Here is a 15760-nt window from a genome sequence, read left to right on the forward strand (position 1 = left end):
ATCTGTGCAGCTCACATTGAAATAGGTTTGATGTGATTTATATCTGTCTGCATCCAGCTGATTAACGGAAAAGGGTTTTGTGCACAGAAAGATGTGCAGCTCTGCTGCCGGCTCGACTAGACATGTTTTAACCAAGATGGAGGCACATCTTTAAAGGCAGTGCTTTCACAAGCAGCATTGTGATATGAATTTAGTGAATACTGGAAAGAGATGCAACCACACGTGTGCTGATTGCAGAGTCTGGAAGCCATCGGCCGGGCAAGATTGTCTGAATTATGCTGCTGAGTAAAAACCAGAACACCTTCAGATGTGTGGTTTTGGCAAAAAAAAAAAAAAAAAATGATGCTAACTTAAAACTTATGAAACCTTCTTGTAGATGTTAATTTAGTGGAAGGCAGAGAGTCAAATCAACCAGCTTCTGATTTACAGCCACTGAAATAAAAGCTGATCTGAATGCAAGAGCTGTTAGAGGCCAGAACATGTGAGTGAACCCACAAAAATAAAACACAAACTTTTTTCTCAAAAACTTTGCAGGTTTTTTTTTCCCCCAGGTGTCCCCAGCCAGCTCTTCTGATCTCGGCCCCAGAGGCCAACTTCTAAAGAAGGCCGACCTCATGAGCGAGAAGAAACATGAAACCTTTCAGAAAAATCAACCTGCAGACATGCAAGACCCTCTTGATGTTCACACAGGAAGGAAGCAAGTCAACACTGCTACTGCTATTACCCCTCGTTCTGTTAGCCAGACTGCACATTTTCGCACTCTACTAACCCGACTTTGTGGTGTACTCTGCAACGAAGGGATTAAAACTGAGAAAGAAAAAAAAAAAACGAGACTAGTCAGAAGAAAAAACATGCATATTTCTCTTGCAGGTCTATGAATAAGTCATTTAATTACAAATTCACATGAATAAAAGCTTGAGTCTGACATTGCTGCCTCTCTGCCTTAGTGGAATCTATGATAGTGAAGCTCACAATCAGCACAATTATGCAAATACTTTCCAGTGGTCATAATCAAAACTAGCGTGGGGGTTCCACCCAAGGCAGAATATACTCAATTACGAAACACAGTCAGATTTCACAAAAAACATTCATCATTTTACTTTTGCTTCAACACACAGAAATCGGCTTAATACATTCCTTTATTATCTTTTTTTTTTTTAAACACCCATCCTATATTACAGGCATACAGACAAAAATAAATACTGAAAATGCTACAACTAAATCAGCATCTTAGTGTCAACTAACTCGACATTTTCCATGAAGGCAAAAAAACTGAGGTGTAAAAATGCTGTTTATTTCTCTGTGCTGTTTTGCTTTGAGCTGCCAATGAACAAAAAAGTGCACCGTCATCTTTGGGTTTCTATATTGCAAAACAGAATATATATAGTCCAGGTATAACGGATAAAAAAAACATACAATCAAAGGATCTCTTTGTGGAAGTTATGAGTAAACTTCCCTCCTGATTCAGAGCAAAACTACTGCACAATGAAACAAAGCCGGAACAATTGAAACTCTTCAGATCTTGTACAGACCGAAGAAGTTGCCATAATGTGAGTGGCTGAGATAGGTCGGGTGCGACACGTTCACGTAGACCCTGTCGAACTTCATCAGCTGCAGGCCACCGCCGAGGTAATTCTCTGCAGTCCACGGGCTGTTGGGTTTCTGGACGCAGAAACCCGACCTGTGGGCCTGCATCAGAGTCAGGAGTTCGGACTGTCCCGCCCGCCTCACGAACACGACGTGATCGAACGAGGAGGTGGGCTGGCAGTTATTGAAGATCAGCTCCACTCGAGAGTAAACGTGGTAGAGCCCCGACTCGTTGACCTGCAGGGCGCCGTCTTCGATTTTGTAAGCGACCGACCCAGAGGTGAAGGCCTGGCCTGCTTTCGGTTCCCATCGCAAAGTCATTTTGAATGGATGATGGTCAATGCGCCCTGCAAGGGAGACGATTACATTAAGCAACGTGGACTTAAGAAAATCAACGATTCGTCTTCGGGTTAATAGGAACCTCACCGAGAACATGAGCTGCAGGTTTCTTGGTTTTCTCTTCTGTTTTCTCTTCTCCGTTTGAGTCGGGGTTGTAGAGACCTGAAATGGCCATCAGATTAGCTCACATCAACTGTTTTTGTTCACCATCAAGAACATTTTCAACATAAAGGACGGCTGCGTGTGCAGAGAACACAGTGTTCGCATACCAATTTGCTTCTGGGGTCCATGAGACTCAGTCACGGGGTCAGGTTCAACCTTGAGGGAAATAAAAGAAACAGAAAGTCAATACCACATCACATAGGAGACGTGCATCTCAGTTTTTTTTTTTTTTCTAAAGCTGAAAGCTGTGCCGCGGCACATGTGAGATAGAGGATATCCTGTCTGAATGGACGGGTGACCACAGTGGAACAGCAAGAGGCTCTGGCTTGCATTTTAAATGTCAGAGTTCACAAGTGAAGCTATTTTCATTTTCAAAGGTTTCAAATTAATTATTAAACTTTGCAGGTCTGCCCAAACTTTCCAGCCTTGGTTCCATTCTCCCACCTGACACCTCCCAGGTACCACCTCCATATGTAAAGACACTTTCAGGTCTTGCTACTGAACAGTGCTCACAAACACATGAGTCTTGGCAAACATATTTGTTCCTTATCAATAAGAAGAGCTTCAAGAAAATATTCTACACAATGCAAAATCCAATTTTAAAAAAATAAATTCTGTAATTTACTTTTGTGTGTGTGTGTGTGTGTGTGTGTGCCAGTCCTTACCCTATTTTTGAGTTTTTCCTGGAGTCTCAGGATCTGCCAGGCTTCAAAGCCCAGGGCTGCGAACACCAGCAGGAACAACATCAGCACTATCATGACCAGGCTGCAGCTGACCCCCATGCAGCCTCGGCTCTTGCTGCGGCTCCTCACGGTCTCCCGGGCCTGCGGGAACGACCAGCAGGGGATGAGGTTCGGCTGCGTCGCCGACTGGCCCCGACCGCCACCCTCGTCCACCAGGAACACCTGAGGGATCGGGTACCTCTGGTCGTAGCTCATGGTGCAGGACCCTACTGGGAGGACGAGTTGTCTGCGAGTCTGACTGCTCTGAACTGAAGGAGGTGTGGACTTGTGTCTGAGAAACCCTTTTCACGTCGAACCCAAGAAGCTGTCAGAGCATTCACCACCCACTGCCTCCCACGCCTCCCATTTAGTATTCAACACTAAAGTTCCTCAATTGAGAAGCAGCCACTCTGATTAGTTACACAATCTGATCTGTTTGGTTTTGCTTCCTAATCTTTCTCAACATAACCAGGTGACTTTGGATCTATGTGCAAACCTTTCTTTATATAGTTATGTAGGTTAGCTGCACGAAAGGAAATTTGAGGTCTAGCTGACCCCTACCTCACTAACCACCCTCTCCTCTTCTACATAAAGAAACCTGTTCACAAATTCCACGAAAGGAAAGATTAAGCAACGTCGCCCGTCGGGAGGCGTTTTTCAGTCGAACGCAAAAATAGCTGACCCTCTTCTCACCGAGTCGGACTCCGACCCAATTAAACGTGTTTTCTGATGCATTCTTTATCTGTGTCAGGGTGGATGGGTGGCCCTGCGTGTTGGTAAACAGTGATGCAGCAGTTTCAAAAGCACACCGCGTGTTCTCGGTGGGAAGAAGCGGCTGCCACATGAAAAGGAACGAGCTCCGTGCATTGGCTTGTGTGCTGTCTGCTTCACTGAGACTCGTATAGAGACGATCACTGAAACAGATGAAGCACAAAGCCGGCACGTTATTCTGAGACAGCTTGCAGGAAGGAGCACATGAGCCAGGCTTCCTTCCACCGGACTGGCACCCCATGCTGCTGCTGCGGTCTTCACACCAGTTTGGGTTTGTTTCGTTGGATATTGAGCAAGTGCAATGCGGCTTCAGTTGCGGATGCAACACTTTCCACTTGCAAGACTACCTGTTGTCAAAAGAAAAGTAAAGACATGCTGATGGCATATCTTGAGGTCTTTTCAAAGCCCCTTGGGTGGTTTGGCTAAAAAAAAAAAAAAAATCTTGTTTTCAGATGAAAAGATAAGTGAGAAATTCCTGTATATGATATTTTGTGCAGTATCTGTGAAGCAAGTAGACAGGCATACTGAAACTTCACTCCATGCTGCAAATGGAGGCAAACCACATTTCATGTCAAGTGAAGAGAAACTATTCTCTTGTGAGGTCTACCTGTCATCTACACACAAAAGCCTCCTGGGTTTCCACAGCAAGGTGAGCGTCAGAACGGCGCTGCAAACATTTTCTTTCGTTTCTCCAGGCCGAAGCAGCCGAAGGGAAACCCAGCTCGCAGCGCGCACACGCAGCTCCCAAGTTAAAGGGCAATTACGTCAAGCTTAACCATAAACTTCACAGACTGCCGGTAGCCTGCAAGCTGATGTGCCTGTTTCCCAGAAGTGTCATGCTGAAAGAGGCGCTCGCAGCAACACTAGCGGCATCAGCACCCAGCCGGCGAGGTGGGAGGGTGGGGTTTTGGGGTCTAACCAGCAGGCTGCTGCTCCAGTTATTATAAGCAGGCGAGTGTAATAAAAACGAATCTCTGAATCAGCAAGCGCGTTTCTCAGTCATTTTGTTTCCCACCGTCTTCCTCTCTTTGGCTGCAGGTAGCTGTGGTCTGGGTGACTGATGACACAAATAAAGCAGAACAAATGACAACGAAGTTCGTTACCTGGAGAGAATGACACTAAGTTGGTTCTTTTTTTTTTTTTTGAAAACGGATATTTAGTTTTGCACGGCACATTTGATGAATTACCATTTCATAAGAGGTTCCTGGCAAACGCATTTGTGCCATGCGAAATCTTGTGATGACAAAGCAATGCACTTTAATATATTGAATTTGGATTTATGTGATAGACCAACATGAAGCAGCACATAATTAGTGAAACAAAAGAATAAATACACATATATTTAGTAAGAATATGCATATTCTTACTAAATAAACTTTCACAAATAAACCTGCATTCTTCCCTTCAGGTTTGTCCAGTGTTAAAATTCATTAATCTTCTTATAAACTCTGCCAGCTTCCTTTTCTCCAAGAAAAAAAACCCACATAATGATGTGGCCACCACCGTGCTTCACTTTAGGGCACACCTGCAGTGAATGTCAATATGCACATTACACATTAGTAGCTATTTTGTTGATATTCAAAAACATGATGCAAATGTAATGTTTGGCACTGTTACTTTTATACTTACGTGCAGTTATGTTTTGAACGTCCAACTTTGTTAAATGCATTTTTTTTCTCATCCTGGTGCTGAGGGTGGGCACTGCAAGATGTGCAATGGTGTGCAACATGACCACAGACAGGAAGTGCTGATCGGGCAACACTAAGTGCATTTCTGTCAAGAAGAGCACAGAACGGCCATTTGCCCTGAATTAGTTTAAATCAATGTATGCATCAGTTTTTATTTATGCATTGAATCATTGACTTGAAGTTCTGTTTGGTGTCTAACTAGATGTTTGTATTGTTTAGTTTAATTTTTTTTTTTTTTTGGCTATTTTGTGCCAAACTGCTCAGCTCAGTCAGTTTTTTTTTTTCTTCATCTTTGTCTTTTGTTGGGTAGCTCAGTTTTTTTTATTAACCAGTTTACAGTTGGTGTTAAACTTAAACTTTGTTCAGTTTGTTTTACCTATTTTAAGGACATTGTTACCAATTGTTATCAATTGAATATTTTTCTTTTATTTTCAGGTAACTAAACTCAACTTAAAAAAAATACATTTATATCCTCATGTCTTACATGTTCAGCCTGTTACAGAAGGTGTTTTCAGGATGGCTTATGAGGTTAGTTCCCAAACACACAACCTTTTGAAGGTGAATATTAACTTGGATTTTATTTGACATTAGCATGCTTGTTTTATCTTCCAGGCAAAAATTTATTTCTGATATCTTTCTTTTTTGTCACGTTTCCATGCAAGTCAGATCTGCGGATTGAGTGACTAAAGATTTTCATGAATGAATTATGGATTTGTGCAGCTCCCCCTGAATTACCATAATCATCAGAGCCACTTCTGAATAATGTCATCGTTGCCTTTTCAGTGTAGGAGGTGGGGATGTCATGCAGTGTTTGCAGTTTAACCACACTCTTTCCATTCCTGGTCGTTGGACTAAAATGTCTGTGCAAGATGTTCGAAGCTTTGGGTCCTCTTTCTTTAGTTCCACAAACGTAAACTCTATTTATTATTTGCATTTGGATTTTACGCAAATAAAATCCAAGGTGTATGAAGGCACACCTCACTTTTTTAGCTCTCTTTTGTAAAATTGTTGCAAACCGTGCATCACTTCAAAGTTATGAAACAAAAATTTCAAACCGCTGCCACATTGTTTGAAGCCACAAGGCTCTTTCTGTTAGACTATAACAACAAATTACAGTATTGTACTTAGGTCACAACCAAACAGTAGAAGGTAATTAAGCCCCCACTAAGACAAAAAAGTCATTTGAAAGTGTCACCTATATTATGAAATAGTACATCAGAGGAAAGCTCTCAGTAGAACTGTTATAATTATTCATTTTATTTTTATTATTATAACTTATTTTAGTGCTCTCTGTGCTTCCATTTGTCTTTAATTCTGGCATTTAGAATAAATCTTGTTTTTCTAAAACTGATTTTTTTTTTTGCAATGCAAACATAGATCTGATCCAGGCAAACCAACTCAGCAACAGTTCTGTTCAATTTAATTCTTTTCTGTTTTTTATTTTTTGCCTATGCTATGTTCTTGTAACTAATGTAGCCTGTAATTCAAGAACAAAGATATGTGCTTTAAAGAAATTTGACCATCATTACAAAATATAATATTTTAATTTAGGTTACACACTTTTTAACAAAACCAATTTAAAAAATCACTACGTGTTAGTGTCCTCATCAGAAGAGGAGTAACAATCAAGTCCCAGGATGTGTCCACTCTTGTCCTCCGTTAGCTCCGAGTCAGACGCTGCTGCGCAGCTCGAGTTGTTTTCTTGAACAGCGCTTTGTTCCGTTTTCACCACAGAACCACTTGTGGGCTTCTCATTTCTCTCTGGGCTCCAGCTTTTAAACTCAACCGTTTGCTGTGAGTGGAACTTACTGAGGTTGGGAAGGCCAGACTGCAGCATCCTGGCGAGGTTCTGTGTTTGGGTGGAACTCTGGCGCAGAGCCGGTCCTCTGAACGCAGCTGCAGCCACCGCCAGTCGCGTCTGGTCGAAGGAGAGCGGCTGATCCTGGACTGAACTTTCATCTGAGACGGCGCTAGTGGGAACGAGGCTGTGAAGCCTGGTGTCTGAAAAGCTGCAGGTCGCCGCTGTTGCTAAGGACCGAAAACATCCAGGAGAATCGCTTGCAGAGTCACTCTCACCTCTGCTCTTCTGGCTCCCTTCATCATACAGCTCATTAAGTCGAGGGTTTTTACCTATGAATAAGAGACATAGAGACAGTTAATCATAAGTAGTTTGTGAGATTTCTCTGCAACTCAAAACATAATATAAAAAAAACAACAACTCTGCTGTTTGAGCTTGTTGGTGTGACGGTGATATGTTGCACTATGTGGCATTCAGCCGTGGCTCAAAGGATATAAATAGAACTGATTTGCATATGATTGAAATCTACTGAACTACTGTGCGAGTATGTCTTAGATTATCCAGCATTAAATTTTTCTTCGTACATATAAAGTTAAAGAATCAAGCTACATCATATACAGTTCCTTACAAACGTGAGACAGAAGTATACCAAGCACTTGTGAACAATGTAATTATTTAAAACAGCTGAATATTCAGATATGTGCAGGCAACAGAGTAGATTTAACCTTAACTTTTACTCATTGCTCATTTCTGTAGCATGCACCGAAGCTGCCAATATTGTGTTTACAGCAGTGGCGTACTGGCATACAGCAGTGTTTAAAGTATATTTAGTGGTTTCTAAATAAGCTTTAGAAACCACTTATTAGTTTCTAAAGCTTATTTGGAAACTAATAGGTGGTTTTTCAGGAGAGCAAAGCAACTAAATTAGTCATCAGACAGTCTAGATACTGGCACTTTCATTTCCTGTGACAACCAAAGCACTGACCAGCATTTGGTGGGTCTTGAGTCTCTCCTCTCCGTTTGCTGTAGGCTCTGGGAGTCCACGGTTTGTGCTTGCATGAGGGGTCTAGAGCTCGTAGCTTGCTTATGAAGCTTTTGTATTCTTTTTCCAAAGCCTCGATGTGCAGCTGGAACTCAGCTATCTTCCTCTCCGGGTAATGAGGAAGCTGGGATTGCTGAGGAGTGGACAAAAACAAAACAATGCAGAGTACTGGGTCAACAAACAAGGACCGATGATCCCTTTACAACTCACCAAGCAGCTCTCTTACCTGCAGGTAATACTCGATCTCACTTTTGATGCTGGGAATCCACTTTTTTACAGACGGAGCTGAATTGAGAGTAGACTGTGAAGGGACGTGGTTTAAAGTTTATTCTTCGTTAAAGAGTTCGGCTTCAATGGCTTTAAGAAAACATTTTATTAGATTCATTACCAGTTTGGGTCGACGCTTATTTACATCTTTAAGCCGTCCCTCTGGAAAATAAATGTTTCATTAGTTCACCTGCTCAGAACAAAGCAACACAAAAAAACCCGCTACTTCATGTGGGATATAGATTTAGAATAATAATAATACTGTATCCCTGCATTGACAGCAACAACTTAGCACGAGTGAAGCTAACAGGTAAAGCTAGTTGATTGGAAACTCGCAGGGTTCTTATTAGCAGAATATGAATAAAATGGCGCCATGTTCTACAGACGGTAACTATTTACCCTCTCTCTCTTTCTGTAGCCACAGTCTGTTCAGTCTTCCCTGTTGTTTCTCCTCGTTTCTTGCCATGGATTGAAGTTGCAATATTGAGCCGCGACTCAGCCAAAACAAACTCACGTGATCTACAACAAGTGCCACGTGATACCAAAGGAAAGTTGAGTCTTAAAGGGGACGTGTCTGTAAATCTAAATGGCGGCTGGGACAGAGCAGCTCGTTCTGTAAAATATGGAAGGAAAATAACAAAAGGTTATTGCTGTGAAACAAAAGCTGAGCTGGGTCCAAGTAAAAGGTGTGGCAGCCTTGAGAGAATTATGAAGAAAGGCTTATTCAAATATTGAGGGAGATTCACAGGGCATGCACTGTGACTGAAGTCAGTGATTCAAGAACCATCACTCACAGAATTATCCAGGACATATGGACACATTTTGGATTCCATAGAATATGACAAACACAGAAGAAAATATTTTCATATCTTGAAAAAGTTTGTCTTATTACAGCATTCTCTTTGTTTTACTCCAGATTCCACACAGTGTCCACAAACATGGCTGTTAAAGGAATTGCTCACTCTTTCCCTTAGGTATAAGTGTGTCCATGTGTCTCTGTGTTGCTCTGTGATGAACTGGCGACCTGTCCAGGGTGTATCCTGCCTATCTCTCTATGACTGCCAGGGATAGGCACTGAGGCCTGTCACAATAACAAATTTTGCTGGACGATAAATTGTCCAAGAAAATATTGCGATAAGCGATAATATTGTTGTTTTGAGACCATTTTCAAGTAACAAAATGGCAATGATATAATATTACAAGAACACGTTCTCAAAGATTAATACATTTTAAATTTTAGTCAACATTTAATACTGGAACTGGAAGACATTTTAAATATCCCCCCCAAAAAAGTAAACAAATAAATAAGACAACAGAAACTACAAATTAAATGAATTATGAAGTCTCTGTAAACATATTTATCTGATTTACCAAATCACCAGTCTGAGGACATTTGTCATCCAGTTTTTGGTGGAAAGAGAAAAACGATAAATTATGCAAATGCAAATTATCTCGTTTTCATTTATCGTGTGATTAATTGATTTATTGCTTATTGTGACCGACCTACTGCCACCACGACCTTTCATGGATAAATGGCATAGATAAATGAATTAGACTTCAGATAGCTACATAGTTAGCCTATCAAGGCCTATCATGTTACTACCAAGTCTTGCTGTGTTAATTTTGTTTGAACATTTCATAAATATTAGTGTAGGGTAATTCATTGTGCTTTATTAACAAGAATAATAATAAAGATGTAACTCATTTCCCAACAAGTCTTTTGGGAGGTGAAAAACCAGGAATATCTCCATGTTTAGTCTTGTTTCCCCCCCCCCCAAAAAAAAAAACCTGACTTGGTCTTTTAATACTCTGTTTGGCCCCATTATGATTTCCAACAAAAGGAAAATATGCCAATTCAGCACTGTCACCATGAGTGTGTACCTCCTTCTGATTAATATCATTGAAGTGGAAAGTTGATGTGTGTGTGGGGGGGTAGTAGGGGGGTTGCAGCTTGCAAGTAACAGAAAATATCTGAAATGACAGAAAACGAAGAAAGAAAAAAAATCCCACCCTGCGCCCTAAGAGCCTGTGGTGTTAGATTTGTATTTCTTAGACCTTTTATTAAGAATCAGACAGGAAGAAACAACACGAACCGCTCCTCTGATATGCGTCTCTATCATGCTGTTACAATTTGCAGCAAAGCAACCACACAAAAAAACAGCTCACAAGAAATTAAGGTGCAGGACCACAAGAAATATTTCATAACGTCGCTTCTGTATTATGGTACCAATGAACATCAGGGTATTTTAGTAGGATTTTATGTAACAGGCCTAGCTTTATTTCACAACTATGTACAGCATAGTTGTGAAATAAAGCCAAAAATAATGGTACTGAAAATGTTTTACAAAGAAAGATCTGAAAAGTGTGGTGTGCTTTTGCATTCAGCAAGCAGAGTCCACAGTGTGTTTAGGGTTATGTGCAGTCTTGCAGATTGCTTTTTAGCACCGGGTCAGAAAGTTTAGCTTTGGTTTTATCTGACCAGAGCGCCTTCCCTCACATCTTTGCTGTGCCACTTATGGCTTGTGGAAAACTGCAACTAGGCCTTCTGGTTTTCTTAAAACAACGACTTCATTTTTAACACTTTCTATAAGGCAAGGGTTGTGGAGTGTAAGAGTAATTGCAGGTAAGTTATCATATTCTCACATCTGACCTGTCACTTTCTGGCTGCTAGAAGCCTGTGCAGAAGCTACTGAAAATGAGTTTAAAACACAAGTGGACTCTCTTTGCAAGTTAAATGACTTAGTTGCAGTCCATTTTATTATGGAGCATCAGCGTAAAGGGGGTTCCCAGTGTGGGTGATTGAAAAGGCATAAAAACCATCTAGCCATCTTTCTGATGAAGAGTGCTCAACTTTGTGTTGATCTGGTAAGATCCATCCATCCATCCATCCATCCATCCATCCATCTGGACAGGTCGCCAGTCTGTCGCAGGGCCTGGTAAGATGTGTCTTCAATGTGAGAAAATGTGAAAAGGTTCAAAAGAGATGAAAGCCTTAGCAAACTACTGTGACTTCCATAACCTTAAAGTTTGATTTCTTATATACAGGCCGATGATCTTCTGATACTGTGTGATGCAGTGGTCTCAGATGAAGATGCTGTATGTTCAGCACCACCATAAGGGTATCCTCATCAGTACATTGAAGTGTTTCTCAGCCTTAGAAGTTACGTCTTTATTGGGGAAAACTGCAGCATTTTTAATGAGCTTTTCGGATTGTTTCTCTGTTATTGTCATGTTGAAGCATGCAGACCAACTGTCTTAGGATTCAGGGGCGGATCATGATAAAATAATCCTGTATTCTGCATTAAATGTCTGCATATTAAAAAATGGGCCAAAGGCTTCAAATATGTTTAGGAAGAGTGTTAGAAATTTTAAGGTTTTATTTCTTATCATTTTGTTTTTTTTTTTTTTTAAATTTATGTTTGTATGATTAAGAATGTTCAAAACTATAACTGTTGTGCACAAGGTACACACTTTAACTAGTTTTGCCTTTTCTCAAGTAAAGTTTTGTTTTCTTTGTTCACCAGATGGGGGGTGAGTTGAATGTAATTTTCCACTGTCCAGCAGCATAACGGTTTCTCATTAAAGTGTTCTCCCTTTTGCTGGGGAGCTCAGAGCTCACTGACCTTCGGTCCCGAGTGGGTTGAGGGCCAGCGATCTGTCCCTTTGCAAAGGAAGGCAATAAAACTCATGATCTTTGTGTGGTTCAGTTTTACAGATTAGAAAATACCCTAACAAAGAGTCTTAAACTCAATGAAAGAATAGGACTTCCTGACATGCCAGTGCTAATTACAGGAAATGTGTACCAGCAAAGGGCTTTAAGACTCAATGTTTGCTGTTGCAGTGGAAATTACAACCAGTAACTCACAGTGACGCAGAATTAAATAAGCAGAATGATATATTTTATAGGACTGGGACTTTTCTGCAGGATTTGAGCTTCTAGACGTCGCCATTATTGTACATTATCTGCTTTAACAGTATTTCTCACTGAGCACATGCTGGGTTTGTCTTTTCTGTCTGTGACCTGCAGCTGCATCTTCACGTCATATTTGTAGCTTTGCAGCTTAACTTCCTATGTGCACAGTTTACCCTTAGCTTATGAACCCTCACCGTGTGTCCTGGTGTATCGTGCATGCAGCACATTGCAGAGGAGCATCTTCATCATTGGCCTGCTCAACTGCAAAACAAAGTCTTGTTGTTGAGTGACTTCAGAAAGGCTATGTTGCTATAATTCTTTGATTTACTTATGTCAGTGATTGCATTTTGTTGAAGTTTTTTTTTTTCTTGCCCAATGACTGCTGGAAATAGGCACCAGTCTTTTCTTGCTGTTCAAATAATAAAATGTTTCAGCTCTCTAACATCTTGCTTTCTGCACATTATTGAACCTTGACTTTGATTAACCTGGAAAACACAAAGAATTAAATGACGAATGGTCTGTACTTGCCATTATTGCTATACTATTACTGCTATTACTATTTTGGCACCTTATTAAGTCCAGAGGACTCCAAAGCACTTCGCACCACATTCAGTTTGTCACCTACTCACAGAGTTTACCCACCTATAAGTCAGAAATCTGTCTAACCAAACTGGAGGACAGTAATTTCCTGGATTATGATCTTCACAGGTTTTGATCGGAATATTTCTTTTTTTGCAGAAAAGTGTTTCCCTTTGTTTTACACCTTGAACATAAATTGACCTCATTAGTTTCCGTCCCTGAAGTTTGATAATATCTCTGGTGCAATGTGGCATTTAGTCAGCCTTCCTCCAGCTTTCCGGGAATCCGGAACGATGTGGAGCCATTTTCTTTGTTTAAAGAAGAAGAAAATCGAGAATTTCAGAAGATAAATACGTTGTTTGTTTTTTTTGTTTGTTTATTGCTTTATTTGTAATGACTCAGAAACCTGCCTTGTCTTGTTTGAACAATTATGTGCCAACACGTCAATCTGCATTAATCTGAGCTGCAAGCTATACAAACCGTTGCAGACGATTTCAGGGGTTGAAGTCAAAAACCGCAAGCGGGCGAATATAATGGTTGTGTGGAAATGTGTGAATCACTCCTACACTGTTACCAGAAAGACCCTCAGCTCGTGGAAAACGGATAGTTCAGCAGCAAGCCTATCTTTCATCTCTCTGGTCTGGTAACCCGGCAGAGCTGTCGGGTTTCAAGGGGCTTCCCTGGAACAGTCTAAACATTCTCCTTGTGACTTACCTGGTCTTATAAAATTGTCTTTTTATAAGACTGTTTCAAAAATAAGCTGAATGCAACCTGAATCCTGCAAGAATAAATCTGCACCTACCTGCAGTAACGTGGGGAAAACAATGCTGCTAAATATTTGAGAAGTCTGCACCCAAAAATGACTAAATATGACCAAAAATGGAAACGATTTTACCAGGTTAGAGTCACTAATCTTTTAATACCTACTACCTGAGTTACTTTGTGGCAACAGATGACTTTCTCTTCAACTTTGCTTGTTTCAGTAACAAAGAAACCAATATTGTTAATGTTATTTATTTAATATTATCAGTGAATACCTCCCTGTCAGTAAATGAAGGCAGTAAAACAGTAGACTGGCTAAAATATGTAGACTTCTCCAACTCTAAAATCAGATGAGCTTTGACCTCTGCTCTGCTTGCAGGAAGACCAGCATTAGTTTTCAAACAGCACCCCCTAGAGGCAAAAGATGCTCAGTTAAAGTTTTATTTCTAATGTGTCCAGATGCATTCGGTCCAACGGCGGGTAAAATCGTAAAATCAGCGGGTCTTTGCTAACATAAGTCACTTTCTGCCTCTGGAGGTCTGCCTCAGCCTTTGAACACGGAGGAGGAGCGAAACGTTCTTTCTTACGTCTGTCAATATCAGCTACATCGTCTCTCACTGGTCACCATCAATCACATTTCCGTTTAAACACTGAAGAAAACAGAATAAAATTAGATTTTTGTTGACACCTGACACAATAACAGTCAGTGGTGAGTCAGTATTTGTTTATTAAAGGGAATTTATCACATTTTTAGAGCAAAAATCCTTGCAGTGGAGTCACTTTTCTTAATTGGTATTCGAGCTCCTCTGATATATACTTTATATAGTAATTTTACATACTGAATTACTTTCAGGTGTAAAGTCAACATTTAATATGCATTCACACATCCTCACGGACATCAGATAATTGTTGTTTTTGCTTTTATTGCTAATTTTCAGCTTTTATTGGCCCACACAGAAACTTCTATTTTGTTAATAATTTTGGAATATGTCATATTTTCTTGTCTATTCTCACAAATCATTAAAACCATTCACAAGACGTGCACCATATATTAACTTAAGCGTGCTTCTAAAGAATTGTCATTGATGTAGCCTAGTTAAAGTATCTTGCCAAGAGGTTGGACTCACTTACAACAACATAAAAAAAAGAAAAGCATTTGACTTCTTATGTAGAACATTGAACTTTTTATTGCGGTTATAGACTTTTAATTAGTTTGCCCTTTGAGACCAAATCTAATTTTGTCCCCGGATTTATTGGACTCACCCGGTTATGCAGCAAAGCAGCAGATTAAACAGTCGATCCACTTCCCGTAAGAAACGCCCCCCCCTGCGCCGTGACGTGGTCTTCCGAGCGCTCCCTCTCCTTATATGGCGGGGAAGGATACCGTGTTCCGGGATGATGTCACGCTGATGTAAGTTTGAGAAACCAAATCGAATTGGGTATTAAAATACATATAAATATTTTTTTTGTGGAAAAAACATTAAACTTTTGTAGTTTCGTAGGTTAGATAATACAGGAGTAATTTTAAAAAATTTCAGAGACATATAAACTATAAAACATGGAACTAATTTAATGATGTAGTTAGCAAGTTAACAAGCCAAAGCGACAAATTGGGGGGTTGAACTGGAAAATAAGTATGTGTAATATGTTCATAAATAATTGTATTTATCATTTGTGTTAATGTACTTATATATAAGTGAATATATTATTGTTTATTTGCTGGTATTGTTTCATTTATCTTGTAGCTAAAAGCAAAATTGTTTCCCAAACATTATTGACTTGTGAAAAGTGCTTCAGGTTCTGATATAGTCAATCTGAAACTTTCTCTCTACACGGTGCATTACCACAGAAACATCGTTCACACTGAAACATGGTAGTGGCTGCATCATGGCCTGACGTTATACTTTTCTTTAGTTGAAAGTTGGATATATTGTGTTGGTGGGGAAATTATGAAAAGCTTTAGTCAGCTTGGATCAAAATCTTCAGATCTACCCATAAAGCTGAAGAGGTGTTTCGTTTTTTAGCATCACTGTGACTTACACATGTATCCAAATAAAAAGGAAATATGTCTTCATTTGAAGAAACTGAGTTTTGGACTGGCCCAGCCAGAGTTCACAACCAAATCATCTC

The 15760-nt window shown here is 40.2% G+C and overlaps 2 protein-coding genes across 4 annotated transcripts; both read right to left on the reverse strand.

The window, feature by feature from the left end:
- Nucleotides 1–1121: 1121 nt before the first annotated feature.
- Nucleotides 1122–5307, reverse strand: faslg (Fas ligand (TNF superfamily, member 6)). 2 transcript variants are annotated; one of them, XM_081606511.1, is made up of 5 exons: nucleotides 5211–5307; nucleotides 2754–2912; nucleotides 2196–2244; nucleotides 2014–2088; nucleotides 1122–1934 (listed from the first exon to the last, which is right to left on the reverse strand). In XM_081606511.1, the coding sequence occupies exons 2-5, from the start codon at nucleotides 2868–2870 to the stop codon at nucleotides 1516–1518; spliced, it is 660 nt and encodes a 219-aa protein (XP_081462637.1). In that variant the 5' UTR covers nucleotides 2871–2912; nucleotides 5211–5307; the 3' UTR covers nucleotides 1122–1515. The 2 variants fall into 2 exon arrangements, with proteins under 2 accessions (XP_081462637.1, XP_008405554.2); XM_008407332.3 differs by lacking the exon at nucleotides 5211–5307 and having other exon boundaries at nucleotides 2754–3026.
- LOC103463759 (uncharacterized) lies at nucleotides 5125–8926 on the reverse strand. 2 transcript variants are annotated; one of them, XM_008407334.3, is made up of 6 exons: nucleotides 8776–8926; nucleotides 8498–8538; nucleotides 8336–8410; nucleotides 8053–8242; nucleotides 7079–7399; nucleotides 5125–5354 (listed from the first exon to the last, which is right to left on the reverse strand). In XM_008407334.3, exons 1-6 carry the CDS (start codon nucleotides 8840–8842, stop codon nucleotides 5131–5133), a joined length of 918 nt encoding a protein of 305 aa, XP_008405556.2. In that variant the 5' UTR covers nucleotides 8843–8926; the 3' UTR covers nucleotides 5125–5130. The 2 variants fall into 2 exon arrangements, with proteins under 2 accessions (XP_008405556.2, XP_008405557.2); XM_008407335.2 differs by lacking the exon at nucleotides 5125–5354 and having other exon boundaries at nucleotides 6795–7399.
- Nucleotides 8927–15760: the final 6834 nt, after the last annotated feature.

The sequence above is a fragment of the Poecilia reticulata genome, chromosome 4 (assembly GCF_904066995.2).
Source record: "Poecilia reticulata chromosome 4, P_reticulata-male-v2, whole genome shotgun sequence".
Lineage (NCBI taxonomy): Eukaryota > Metazoa > Chordata > Actinopteri > Cyprinodontiformes > Poeciliidae > Poecilia > Poecilia reticulata.